At 52.9% G+C, this 13,002-nt stretch overlaps 1 protein-coding gene across 1 annotated transcript; it reads left to right on the top strand.

Moving 5' to 3' along the window:
• The first annotated feature begins 1,646 nt into the window (after window positions 1-1,646).
• On the top strand, window positions 1,647-2,616 carry LOC123083485 (brassinosteroid-responsive RING protein 1-like). Its single transcript, XM_044505520.1, has one exon. The coding sequence runs from the start codon at window positions 1,727-1,729 to the stop codon at window positions 2,216-2,218; it is 492 nt and encodes a 163-aa protein (XP_044361455.1). The 5' UTR covers window positions 1,647-1,726; the 3' UTR covers window positions 2,219-2,616.
• Window positions 2,617-13,002: the final 10,386 nt, after the last annotated feature.

Raw genomic sequence — 13,002 nt, 5'->3', positions numbered from 1 at the left:
CCACCCTACTTTATTTTGCGTCCAAATGCCAAATTGTATGCTTCTGTCATACAACTGCTCCTCCACACTAGTTCACAGATCATATCTTGATTATGTACTTCCAATCAAACATTTTATTATGTCAATTGGAATGATGTTTGCTTCAAGCAATTGATTGGTGATTTGGATAGTGTTGGAAGCTTTTACTGCCATTTGAAGCACCACCGCAGCGACGAATGACTTCTTTGAGCCGGCGGAAGCAGACTGATGTGCTGCTCGTAGTATATCACTGGCTCCAAGATAATGCTCGCCTTCAGGAGCTGCTCCTAAAGTAACACTTGATGGCTGGGTTGTGAGATCCTGGACAAAAGCAAATTAGGAGGGCAATAGGAGTAGTAGAAATTTTTCTGAAGCATGTATTCAATTTAAATTGTTTTTCCCTGGAACAATGGAGCCATGTTATGTTTGTCCATGAAAGCAAATTTAACATATTTGTATTTCTTGGAAACGTATCCTTGATGTGTTTGAAGCATGTGTACTTATTATAATTGTTCTTATCTATGGAATGATCTTATTTGGTTAGAGCAATTATCTAGCCGATGGAGATATTTATTTGATATTTTTGAAGCAAAAAAGTCTCGACACATAAGTACATATATATTGCATTCAAATTGTAGCAACTTTAATTCACGAAGTCAATTCACATGTAGACGGAAGCAGTTTATTTCACCATGGAAGCAACGTATTTGGATAACATTGGAAAATCTTTTATGTTAATATAAGGAAGCACATTTAAATAATAATGGAAACAATATTTGCTTTCTAAGGAAGAGGTCCGCCTGCTAAACAAGAGCTTAAATTGGGAGCTAATCCGGAGAAATACGGCTTTGCTACATAAACGGAGGATTACGGGGTTTTACGGGCCTTGGCGCCCACCCCCACCAGTTAAAATCAGGGGGGCCCGATTAATTAGGAGGGGGTTATTTAGCCAAATTAGAAAATGACAAGTCAGCTCATTCGTAAAGGTCCGTTGGTTTTGCCCGTGTGTCTAGCATTTTTGGGGGAAATATGGTTAAGAATTAGATGGCGTGATTTACGGAAGCAGTTATGGAAAGAAATCAGTATTTGTGTGTATCCAAACAAACTGTCCGGGCATTCCTTTTAATTACCAGCAGGCATCACCAGGCGCGCAGCACATCGGCCGTCCATGTTACTTCTAATCCGATGGTGCAGGACTAGTCTGATGGATGTATCTTACCAGTAGTCTGATGCCTAGCGGCGCCTGTATGCTACTCTTGAAGTTACTTCACTATGGCTAGTATAGGCGGGTACATTCGGTCAAAGGAGGAGTAACGGGTGAGTCGGGCCGGTAGCGGCTCCTTTCGGTCCGTGAGTTTGCCAACAAGACTCACCCCACCACCCAACTAACCATTAACCAGGCATTAATCTCGATCATCGACTCACAACCTTCATAATTAATTATGCTCGCGGTACAGTTAGCCTGTGTTTGTCCACTGCACTGCACACTGCAGTACGTCTCCGTCGCCATCATGCAACCCCCATCCTGTAGCTCACAAAGCTCTTCTCCTTCCTCTGTCCAGCTTTAGCTCTCCTTATAAAGGCTGGCCGGAGGTAGCTTTGTGTGCCATGTTAGACCACTCCGCTTTCTCTAACTCTGCTCGATTGGGCTGCAAAACTGCCAAATAATTCTTCATCTTCTGCTCCGACGATTGGGATCAGCTAGCTAATGGGGTTCCCGGCGCCGGTGTTCTCAGAGTGCGAGGTGCCCAGGTTGCTTCTCAACTTCGTCTTCCTGCTCGCCCGCCACCGCCGCCTCTCCTCCTGGCTGCTCCGCCTCGTCGGCGCTGGCGTCGACGACGATCTCAGCTTTGACCACCCCACTACCTCCGGCATCACCGACTACCACCGCCATCACCGGGAGCAGTACGATGATTATGAAGAACGCTGCATCGAGGAGCTGGAGAAGCATTCCCCAGCCATGCGCTTCGACGCGCTCTCCGGCGCTGGAGACGTAGCTCTGCTGCTGCCGGAGGGGTGCGCGGTGTGCCTCGGCAACTTCCACGGCGCCGCGCACGTGCGCCGGCCGCGCGGGTGCAGGCACGTGTTCCACCGCGCCTGCCTCGACCGCTGGGCCGCACATGGCCACAGCACCTGCCCGCTCTGCCGGGCGCCTCTCCTCCCGCCCTTCCTCCTGCCGCTGCCGCTTCCGGCGCCGTGATTCCCGTGGGATGTTGTTTGCATAATCAGGCGACTGCAGTAGCCGAATCCTGACTCCTGAGCAGAGTGTTCGGAATTTATCGCTTTCGGTTGGGTTTTTCTGGAAACGAACTCAACCACAGACAGCATGGCCCAAGGAGATACGGAAGGAGGTTGAAATATTTTCTGATCATGGTTCTTAATTGAGATTCGATTTGATCCTTCAAAGAGATTATCACAAAACAGGCCCCGGAGAAGGGGATCAGTTCCTTGTTCAAGCCTAGGGCATACATAGGAAGTAGATAGAGGGGCGAATCTGAATGTATGTAGAGGTGCTTGAGAAAAGTTTTCTCCTCTACTCACTTTTAGTCTCCTTTTCTTCTTGCTAAGATTTTAGCAATATCATTATTTTTCATCTTTTATGCTATTTTTTTAAACGAAGACGCTGGACGCGTCCGGCTTTAAATTAATAAAGCCCACAACTAGGCAGCGTATCAGACAGACTCAAAACATACGGACGAGCACGGAGGCTCAAGGCCGGCACCAACACAGAGTTCACGGCAGTTTAGGACCGGACCAAACGAAGTTCGCATCGAAACGATTACATGGCTCGAAGCCAGAGCTTACAGCACGCAGGCTCGCTCGATCGCGGGGCAAAAGGGCCACTACCAGTCGGGGAAGTGGCGAGAGGCTCCCTAGCCAAAACGTAGACGTGACGCAGACGGTCTTGGGCATGCTTCAGTTTCTCAGCATCCTTGCGCCTCGCCAACGGACTCCACTGCTGCAAGAAAAGGTTGCATTTATAGATGATGTTAGCCGGGTGCGTAGGGAAGATTCCCTCGATCGCTAGTTTGTTCCTGGTTAGCCAAAGAGACCAAGCCAAGGCTCCGAGACAGCTCCAAAGCATGCGGTTGTTGCCACCTTTAGTAGCCACGACGATGGCCGCTAGATCAGTGACAGAATGCGGGTTCCAGGAGGTGTTAGCTGCAGCGCGGACCGCGCTCCAAGCAAAGCAAGCTAACGGGCAGCGGAAGAAAACATGGTTCATATCCTCCGCGATATTACAAACCGCACATAAACCAGACGACGGGCCGTTGCGTTTGGCCACGTTAGCCGAGGTGGGCAGTCTGTTGCGAAACAGCTGCCAGAAGAACACTTTAATCTTAAGCGAGAGGCGAGCAGTCCATAAACCCTTCGGCACAAGGCAGGCCTGGCTCTGGCAAGACTTCCGGTACAAAGATTTGACCGAAAACTTGCCAGAAGGGGTCAGAGACCACTGCACGGTGTCCTCGGACGAGGAGAGCGACACCGGCGCGATGAGACTAAGCAACTCCGCTAGGTGAGCTTGTTCGGTACCCGATAGCTCGCGCCGGAAGCAAATCGCTGGTGGTGAGGAGGCAAGTGCCGAAGCAACGCTCATCTCCGGGTTGACCGCCTGTACGTATAGATCATGGAATTCCGACCAAAGGGGTTGGGATCCCACCCAGTGATCCAACAAAAACCGGGTCGAACGACCGTTGCCGATGGAGAACTTGGCTCCCATGGCGAAGGCCGGCCGCACCGCTTGGAGGTAATTCCACAAGGGGGACCCTCTCGCCACTCCTTCGAAAAAATTCCCAGATGGGAAATACTTAGAACAGAGTAGATCCACCCACAGGCCCGTCGCCCCCTACGACAGCTTCCAAATCCACTTACACGTTAGCGCGATGTTGAGGATTCTGGTGTTCGTGATCCCTAGCCCTCCCTGGGCCTTCGGGCGGCACACCGCGTCCCATCGAACCATGTGGTATTTGCGCTTGGGGCCCGCTCCTTCCCAAAAGAAACGAGACCGCGGTGTGTCCATCTTGGCATGAACCCCTTCTGCCAAGAGGAAAAGCCCCATAGCGAATTGCGGCAGCGAGGAGAGGCTTGAATTCGTGAGAATCAACCTAGCCGCGGAGGAAAGGAACTTTCCCCTCCACGGGCACACCCGCCCTCCCACCTTTGTCAAAAGCGGAGCCCAGCCGTCGATTGTGATACGCTTGCCGTCTAACAGAAGACCCAAGTACGTAAACGGGAGTTTGCCTAACTTGCAGTTCAGCAAGTCCGCAACGTGCCTACTATCCTGCACGTCCATGCCCATAGACATCACTTCGCACTTGTGGAAATTAATTTTAAGGCCCGACATGAGTTCGAAGCTAATGAGCAGGGCTTTGACCGTAGCAATGCTATGCAGGTCCGGTTGGAACAATAAAAGTGTATCGTCCGCGTATTGCAAGTGGGATATCCCCCCTGGGATGAGGTGTCCCAGCACCCCTTTTATGTGACCAGCCTCCGCGGCTTTTCGCAACATGGCGGCCAGCGCGTCGGCGACGAAGTTGAACAAGAGCAGTGACATGGGGTCGCCTTGGCGCAATCCACTCTTGTTCCTAAAGAAGTTCCCTACTTCTCCGTTAACCGAGACCGCGGTTTGGCCCCCCGAGACCAATTGCAAGACTCGATGGACCCATACTGGCGAGAAACCCCTACTGGAGAGGACTTGCTGGAGGAAATCCCAGTTGACGCGGTCATAAGCTTTCTCGAAATCAAGTTTCAAGAGGATGGCCGGTTCGTGTGTGCGTCTAAGCTAGTGCAGGGTCTCTTGCAAGGCTAACGGACCCTCAAGAATGTTCCTACCGCGAATAAACGCCGACTGCGAGCGACTAATAATGCGATGAGAGATCGGCGAGAGCCTAGTGGCACAGCCTTTAGTGCATATTTTGAATGGAACATTAATGAGTGCAATGGGTCTGAACTGACGGATGTTGTCCGTGCCAGGCAATTTCGGAATTAGCGAGAGCACTCCATAGTTAAGCCTAGCTATGTCCATAAAGCCACGCATAAAACCGTTGCACACATCAAAACTAGGGCCACGTAGCAGTGGCCAAAAGAGCTTGAACATCGCCACCGGCCACCCGTCCGGGCCAGGGGCCATGTCGGATTTCATGCTGAGCAGGGCGTCATCGATTTCCTTAGGGAGGAACGCAAGCCCCAGCTCCTCGTTCTCACTATCTAACACCCGTTGAGATGGAAGCCACACATCCTCACGCAAACGCGCGCATTGTGCCTCTTCCGTCCCCATCAGACTCATATAGAAGTCATAGATGTGGCGGGAGATCTCCGATTGCTGCAGCAGCAGCCCCTGCTCCGACTGCAGCCTAAGGATTGAGCATTTCCTGCGTCGGCCGTTCGCATATGCTTGGAAATACTTAGTGTTCGCATCCCCTTTGAGCGCCCACTTGAGGCCTCCTCAACGCCTCCAGTATTCCTCCTCGGCCCGCAGCAGCGCTTCGACTTGTCCCTCCAAGGCGTAGCGTTGCGCCCATTCTTGCTCAGAAAATGGTCACGAGTCCGCCTGGACATCTAGGAGGGCGATTTCGTCCATCACCTTTGCACTGAGGAACTTGTCGTCGCGCCCCTGTTTCGCGCCCCACCCCTTTAGGCTAGTGCGGAGGTGGGCCCCCACCGCGGTCCAAAACTCCATCGGGCCGCGTTGCTGGCCAGCGAGTTGGACACACCGCAACCATCTCTCCCTAAAGATGGCATCAAATTCTGGGACCTCAAACCAGGCGGTTTCGAAAAAGAAGCGCGGGCTACATTGGATTCTATCTTCCCCGGAAGATAGAATGAGAGGTACATGATCCGAACCGATCCTTGTTTCTGCAAGGAGCAAGCACAATGGGAACACCACTTCCCAGTCGGAGACATGAAGGCACGATCCAGGACAGATCGCACCGGGGCGAGTTGCTTGTTAGTCCAAGTAAATATCGCCCCAGTTCTGGCCACTTCCCTAAGTGCCATAGACGCAATCGCGTTGTTGAACATGGCCACCCTTGACCAGTTAATGTTGTCATTGTTTTTATCTGCGCCCGAACGAATCAGGTTAAAATCGCCTCCCACCATGAGCGGGATCTGCGTAGCAGCAAGATCCAGCACCTTGGCTTCCAGTTCTCCCAAGAACTCAGCCGAACGGGAGTGATCGGCTGGTCCATAGACTTGCACGATCGCGAGCTCGCGAAGCAACACTCGCACACGGATTCTGGCCGCAAGAAAGAAAGTACCAACCTCCCAGGTCAGTACCTCATAAGTGGCACCACAAAAACCCAGCAACATGCCACCCGAGTGGCCGTGCACTGGGCTATGATGCCAAACAAAGCGCTCTAAGGGCTCAATCGCAAGGATGTCCTGATGTCGTAGCTCTGATTTGATCGTTTCCTGGAGCCCTACGATATCTATCGACTCTTTCCTAATGTACTCCTTCAATTGGGTGCGCCGTCCCGCGTGACCGAAGCCACGAATGTTCCAAATGAGCGCCCGCATCTATATGACACTATTCCGAAGGCGCAACCCCCTGGAGGTGATCGCCTTGTCCACGCGCCTCACCTTGCCGCAGCGAGGCGAGGGGGGAACGGCAACCCCTGTTGTTGTATCCCCTTCGGGCTGGATCGCTAGCTCCTGCGAGGACTCAGCCTCCAGTGCCAGGTGTTCCGCGTGTTGAGCAGCCGCCGCTGCCAGCGCTGCCTGCGCCTGCTCCTTAGCACGAATCAACGAGATGAGCTCGGTCACCCCACCTTCACCTATCGGTTCCACCACGCTCTCTCCCAGAACCTCACCCGTATGTTCGTCCGAAAATGAATCGAGGATCGTAAAACACGGTAAGGGGTTACCTGAGGTTTCCAAGTTCTTCTGAGCTTGTAGGAGTTGGGCGCTGAGGGAGTTCCGGACTAGGGGGTGTCCGGATAGCCGAACTATCATCATCGGCCGGACTCCAAGACTATGAAGATACAAGATTGAAGACTTCGTCCCGTGTCCGGATGGGACTTTCCTTAGCGTGGAAGGCAAGCTTGGCGATACGGATATGTAGATCTCCTACCATTGTAACCGACTCTGTGTAACCCTAACCCTATCCGGTGTCTATATAAACCGGAGGGTTTTAGTCCGTAGGACGAACAACAATCATACCATAGGCTAGCTTCTAGGGTTTAGCCTCTTTGATCTCGTGGTAGATCCACTCTTGTAACACACATCATCAATATTAATCTAGCAGGACGTAGGGTTTTACCTCCATCAAGAGGGCCTGAACCTGGGTAAAACATCGTGTCCCTTGTCTCCTGTTACCATCCGCCTAGACGCACAGTTCGGGACCCCCTACCCGAGATCCGCCGGTTTTGACACCGACATTGGTGCTTTCATTGAGAGTTCCTCTGTGTCATCGCCGATAGGCCCGATGGCTCCTCCGATCATCAACAACGACATGGTCCAGGGTGAGACTTTTCTCCCCGGACAGATCTTTGTGTTCGGCGGCTTTGCACTGCGGGCCAATTCGCTTGGCCATATGGAGCAGATCGAAAGCTACGCCCCTGGCCATCAGGTCAGATTTGGAAGTTTAAACTATACGGCCGATATCCGCGGAGACTTGATCTTCGACGGATTTGAGCCGCAGCCAAGCGTGCCGCACTGTCTCGATGGGCATGATCTAGCTCTGCAGCCGAACAGTGCCTTGGAGGCCGCACCAGTATCCGCTCCGGCCCTTAATCCGGAGTCGGATTCCCCAACCGAGGACGAGTGGTTGGACACCGCCTCGGGGGCTACAATCTCTACGACGATCGAGCCGAACACCATCCCTGTCCTTTGCAAAGACTCCGACTCCAGGGCGCCGGACTCCTATCCGGACTCCGAACCCCCCGCGCCCATGCCAATCGAATCCGATTGGGCGCCCGTTATGGAGTTCACGGCTGCGGACATCTTTCAGCACTCGCCCTTTGGCGACATCCTGAGTTCACTAAAGTCTCTCTCTTTATCCGGAGAGCCCTGGCCGGATTACGGTCAGGAAGGTTGGGATGCGGACGACGAAGAAATTCAACGCCCACCCACCACCCACTTCGTAGCCATTGTCGATGATTTAACCGACATGCTAGACTACGACTCCGAAGACATCGACGGTATGGACGAGGATGCCGGAGACGACCAAGACCCAGCGCCTACAGGGCATTGGAAGGCCACCTCGTCATACAACATATACATGGTGGACATCCCAAAAGATGGGAACAGCGATGGAACAACGGAGGATGACCCCTCCAAGAAGCAGCCCGAGCGCCGGCGTCAGCGGTGCCGCTCTAAATCCCGCCACAGCAAGAATGAAGATTCCGGCACCGGAGATAACAATACACCGGACAACGCCGAAGACAATCCACTGCAGCAAGATCCATCGCAGGAGGATGAAGACGCCAGCCCTCAAGAGAGAGCGGCAGAAGAAGAGGTAGAGGATTATATGCCTCCCTCCGAAGACGAAGCAAGCCTCGATGACAATGAATTCGTCGTGCCTGAGAATCCCGTTGAACAAGAGCATTTTAGACGCATGCTTATGGCCACGGCGAACAGCCTAAAGAAAAAGCAGCAACAGCTTAGAGCTGATCAGGATCTGCTAGCCGACAGATGGACCGAAGTCCTCGCGGCCGAAGAGCATGAGCTCGAACGCCCCTCCAAAAGCTACCCTAAACGCAAGCTGCTCCCCTGATTAGAGGAGGAGGCTTACGAACCCGCATCACCAGGAGACAATACGGCTGACCAACCACCCCGTGGCCGCGACAGAGAGGCCTCTAGGCCCTTCACTAGAACCGTACCCCGGCATCGTTCAAAAAGCACATGGCCAAAGGGGAACGCTCCGGACCTGCGAGATATATTGGAGGACAAGGCAAGAATATCAAGATCGATGTATGGATCGTGTGGGCGCCCCACGGTACGTGACGACAACCGTCGCGCCGGACACAGTAAGTCCGGCCGGGCCGAACAAAACAGACCAGGCTCTTTTGAGCCCCGTCGTGATATCGCCCAGTACAGAGGCGCCGCACACCCACTATGCTTCACAGACGAAGTAATGGATCATCAAATCCCCGAAGGGTTTAAACCCGTCAATATTGAATCCTATGATGGCACAACAGACCCCGCGGTTTGGATCGAAGACTATCTCCTTCACATCCACATGGCCCGCGGTGACGATCTTCACGCCATCAAATACCTCCCCCTCAAGCTTAAAGGACCAGCCCGGCATTGGCTCAACAGCTTGCCAGCAGAGTTAATTGGGAGCTGGGAGGACCTGGAAGCCGCATTCCTCGATAACTTCCAGGGCACTTATGTGCGACCACCAGACGCCGATGACCTAAGCCACATAATTCAGCAGCCATACGAATCGGCCAGACAATTCTGGACACGGTTCTTAACCAAGAAAAACCAAATCGTCGACTGTCCGGATGCGGAGGCCCTCGCGGCCTTCAAGCATAACATCCGCGACGAGTGGCTTGCCCGGCACATAGGACAGGAAAAGCCGAAATCCATGGCAGCCCTCACATCACTCATGACCCGCTTCTGCACGGGTGAGGACAGCTGGCTAGCACGCAGCAACAACCTCAGCAAAAATTCTGGCAGTCCGGACTTCAAGGACCAAAACGGCAGGCTGCGTCGTAACAAAAACAAACGCCGCACTAACGGCGACAATATTGAGGATACGGCAGTCAATGCCGGATTCAAAGGCTCTAAACCCGGTCAGCAGAAAAAGCCATTCAAACGAACTACTCCGGGTCCGTCCAATTTGGACCGAATACTCGACCGCTTGTGTCAGATACACGGCACCCCCGAAAAGCCAGCTAACCACACCAACAGGGACTGTTGGGTATTCAAGCAGGCAGGCAAGTTAATTGCCGAAAACAATGACAAGGGGCTGCATAGCGATGACGAGGACGAGACCTAACCGCCGAACAATAGAGGACAGAAGGGTTTCCCCCCACAGGTGCGGACGGTGAACACGATATACGCAACGCACATACCCAAAAGGGAGCGGAAGCATGCACTCAGGGATGTCTACGCGATGGAGCCAGTTGCCCCGAAGTTCAATCCATGGTCCTCCTGCCCGATCACTTTTGACCGAAGGAACCACCCCACCAGCATCCGCCACGGGGGATTCGCCGCACTGGTCTTAGACCCAATCGTCGATGGATTTCACCTAACCAGAGTCCTGACGGACGGCGGCAGCAGCTTGAACCTGCTTTACCAGGATACAGTGCGCAAGATGGGCATAGACCCCTCAAGGATTAAACCTACCAAAACGACCTTTAAAGGCGTTATACCAGGTGTAGAAGCCAATTGTACAGGCTCAATTACACTGGAAGTGGTCTTCGGATCCCCGGATAACTTCCGAAGCGAGGAGTTAATCTTCGACATAGTCCCGTTCCGCAGCGGCTATCATGCCTTGCTCGGACGTACCGCGTTTGCAAAGTTCAACGCGGTGCCGCACTACGCATACCTCAAGCTCAAGATGCCAGGCCCTCGAGGAGTCATTACGGTCAACGGAAACACTGAATGTTCTCTCCACACGGAGGAACATACAGTGGCTCTCGCGGCAGAAGTGCAATGCAGCCTCTTAAGGCAATTATCGAATCCGGCCGTTAAGCGGCCGGACACAGCCAAGCGCGCCCGGAGTAACTTACAACAAGACCACCTGGCACGTTCCGAGCACGCGTAGCAGTGCGGCCCCAACCCCAGCTCTGGCGAAACGTCAAAGCAAGTCCTTCGCGTACACCATTACGCTCTGAAGATACCATGGGCATGGGGAGAGGGGCACGACCACGATAAACCCAGACTGCGGCTCAACCACACCAGGGGCTCTCAAGTGTGTCGTTCCTTTTTCTTTTCTTTTTACCTTCTACTTTTTACCCACAGGACTCCGTTTGTCAGAAGCCCTATCCGGCAGCAGACCTGCCGAACTCACGATGCAACAGCCAGGGAAGGATAAAGGCTACAACGAATATACAGGTGGTCTCCATCACGAGCATTTTCATACACCAATCTGCAGCCTACCCCTGGATGGGGACATGTTTAACAGTCTCATACCTTGCTTATCTCACTATTTGTATCGTTCTGCATTCGTAGCAGCACTCGTTGAATAAAACAATGCAGCACCTTTTTGTTTATAATTGCATTTCTTTTTCATACATATGTTCATTTACGACATGTTGCATCCGTACACTTTGGTACGGCTAATATACACCAGGGGCTTATGTTTCCCGCGTTATGGTGTGATGAGTCCGAACACTTTCACAAGTGCGGCACCCCGAACTTATAGCACTATATGCATCGGCTCCGAATCATGTCTTGGGTCAATAGTTGGGTTTGCCCGGCTCCCATGTTTTGGTACCTTACGTTCCGTTATATCGGCTAAGGTGGCACCGGGAGAACCACTGTGATTCCGCCCCAGTTCGGCTGGGTTAACGCCTCAGTGGAGAAAGCTAAAACTGACCGTCATGATGAGGCGAGAGACCGATCGCTGTTCGAGAGATTTTTTGCGAGTCCTTAAAGACTTATACCGCTTAGAGCGAGGAGCCGGATACTGTCCGGCCAAGGTGTGGATAGCGCCCCAAATTCGGCCTTCCGAAGACTAGGAGCTTCACCGAAATTTAAAATTATAGAATTCTATGGCTAAGTGAGAGTGTTCAAGCATTATAAGTCCGGTTGCCTGGTTCGCTGTGTTGAGCGCCTCCCTAGATGGACCCAAAAATGGGAACAAGAGCGCTCAAGTTTATCCCGAACACCCCAGCACTCGTGGCATGGGGGCTGAAGCCGACGACTTGCCATCTCTCAGATTTGATAAACAGCCACACAGAAGGTAATATTTTAAATTAACAAGCGTTGCTTAGTGCATATGAACTAAGTTTTCAGCGCACAGGATAACAAAATGCGAGTCTACTCAAATATTACATCTTTGGAGCACTCACCCGCAATAGTGCAGGCGCCCTTCAGCACACTCTTATAATACATCTCGGGCGTGCGATGCTCCTTGCCCTCTGGTGGCGGGTCCGTCACGAGCTTCTGGGCATCCATCTTGCCCCAGTGCACCTTTGCACGGGCAAGGGCCCGACGGGCACCCTCGTTACAAGCGGAATGCTTGATAACTTCAACCCACGGGCACGCATCCACCAGCCGCCTCACCATGCCGAAGTAGCTCCCGGGCATGGCCTCCTTAGGCCACAGCCGAACTATGAGGCCCTTCATGGCCTGTTCGGCCGCCTTGTGGAGCTCGACCAGCTGCTTCAGCTGGTCGCTAAGGGGCATCGAATGTCCGGCCTCAGCATACTGAGACCAGAAGACCTTCTCCGTCGAGCTCCCCTCCTCAGCCCAGTAGAATGCGGCAGCATCGGACATGCTGCAAGGAAGATCTGCAAACGCCCCTGGAGAGCTCCGAATTCGGGTAAGCAACAGGTAATTAACACTCACATGCTTACTCTGCATGAAAAATGCCTTACCCGCTGCTATTTTCTTCACCGCCTCAATCTCCTGGAGGGCCTTGTAGGCTTCGGCCTTAGCGGCTTTGGCACTCTCAAGGGTCGTTGCAAGCTCAGACTCTCGAGTCTTCGAGTCACGCTCCAAGTTCTCATGTTTTTTCACGAGATCCTGGAGCTCTTGCTGTACCTCCGCCACCCGTGCCTCCTGCTTCTCTCGCTCGGTGCATTCCGCGGCCGCATTACGTTCGGCCGCGGCCACCGTCTCCTTCAAGGTCGCCACCTCGCTAGTGGCCCCTACAATACCCATGTTATCCTTGTCATTTTTCTTGCAACCAAATCCTTTTCTGTAAGGTACAATTTTCATAAGGTATTACTCACCTTCTTTTTCCTCGAGCTGCTTCTTGGCATGGCCGAGCTTGTTCTCGGACCTCTCGAGGTTTCCCTTCAACGTATTGATCTCCGCAGTCAGTGCGGCGGAGGTCAGCAGCACAGCCTGCAATCCCATATTGACATA

The sequence above is a fragment of the Triticum aestivum genome, chromosome 4A (assembly GCF_018294505.1).
Source record: "Triticum aestivum cultivar Chinese Spring chromosome 4A, IWGSC CS RefSeq v2.1, whole genome shotgun sequence".
Classification (NCBI taxonomy): domain Eukaryota; kingdom Viridiplantae; phylum Streptophyta; class Magnoliopsida; order Poales; family Poaceae; genus Triticum; species Triticum aestivum.
The sequence above is the reverse complement of the archived record's forward strand: the minus strand, read 5'-3'. Positions and strand labels throughout refer to the sequence as shown.

Coding starts and splice junctions, on each gene's coding strand:
- LOC123083485 (XM_044505520.1), top strand. CDS start 1,727: ATGGGGTTCCCGGCGCCGGTGTTCTCAGAGTGCGAGGTGCCCAGGTTG.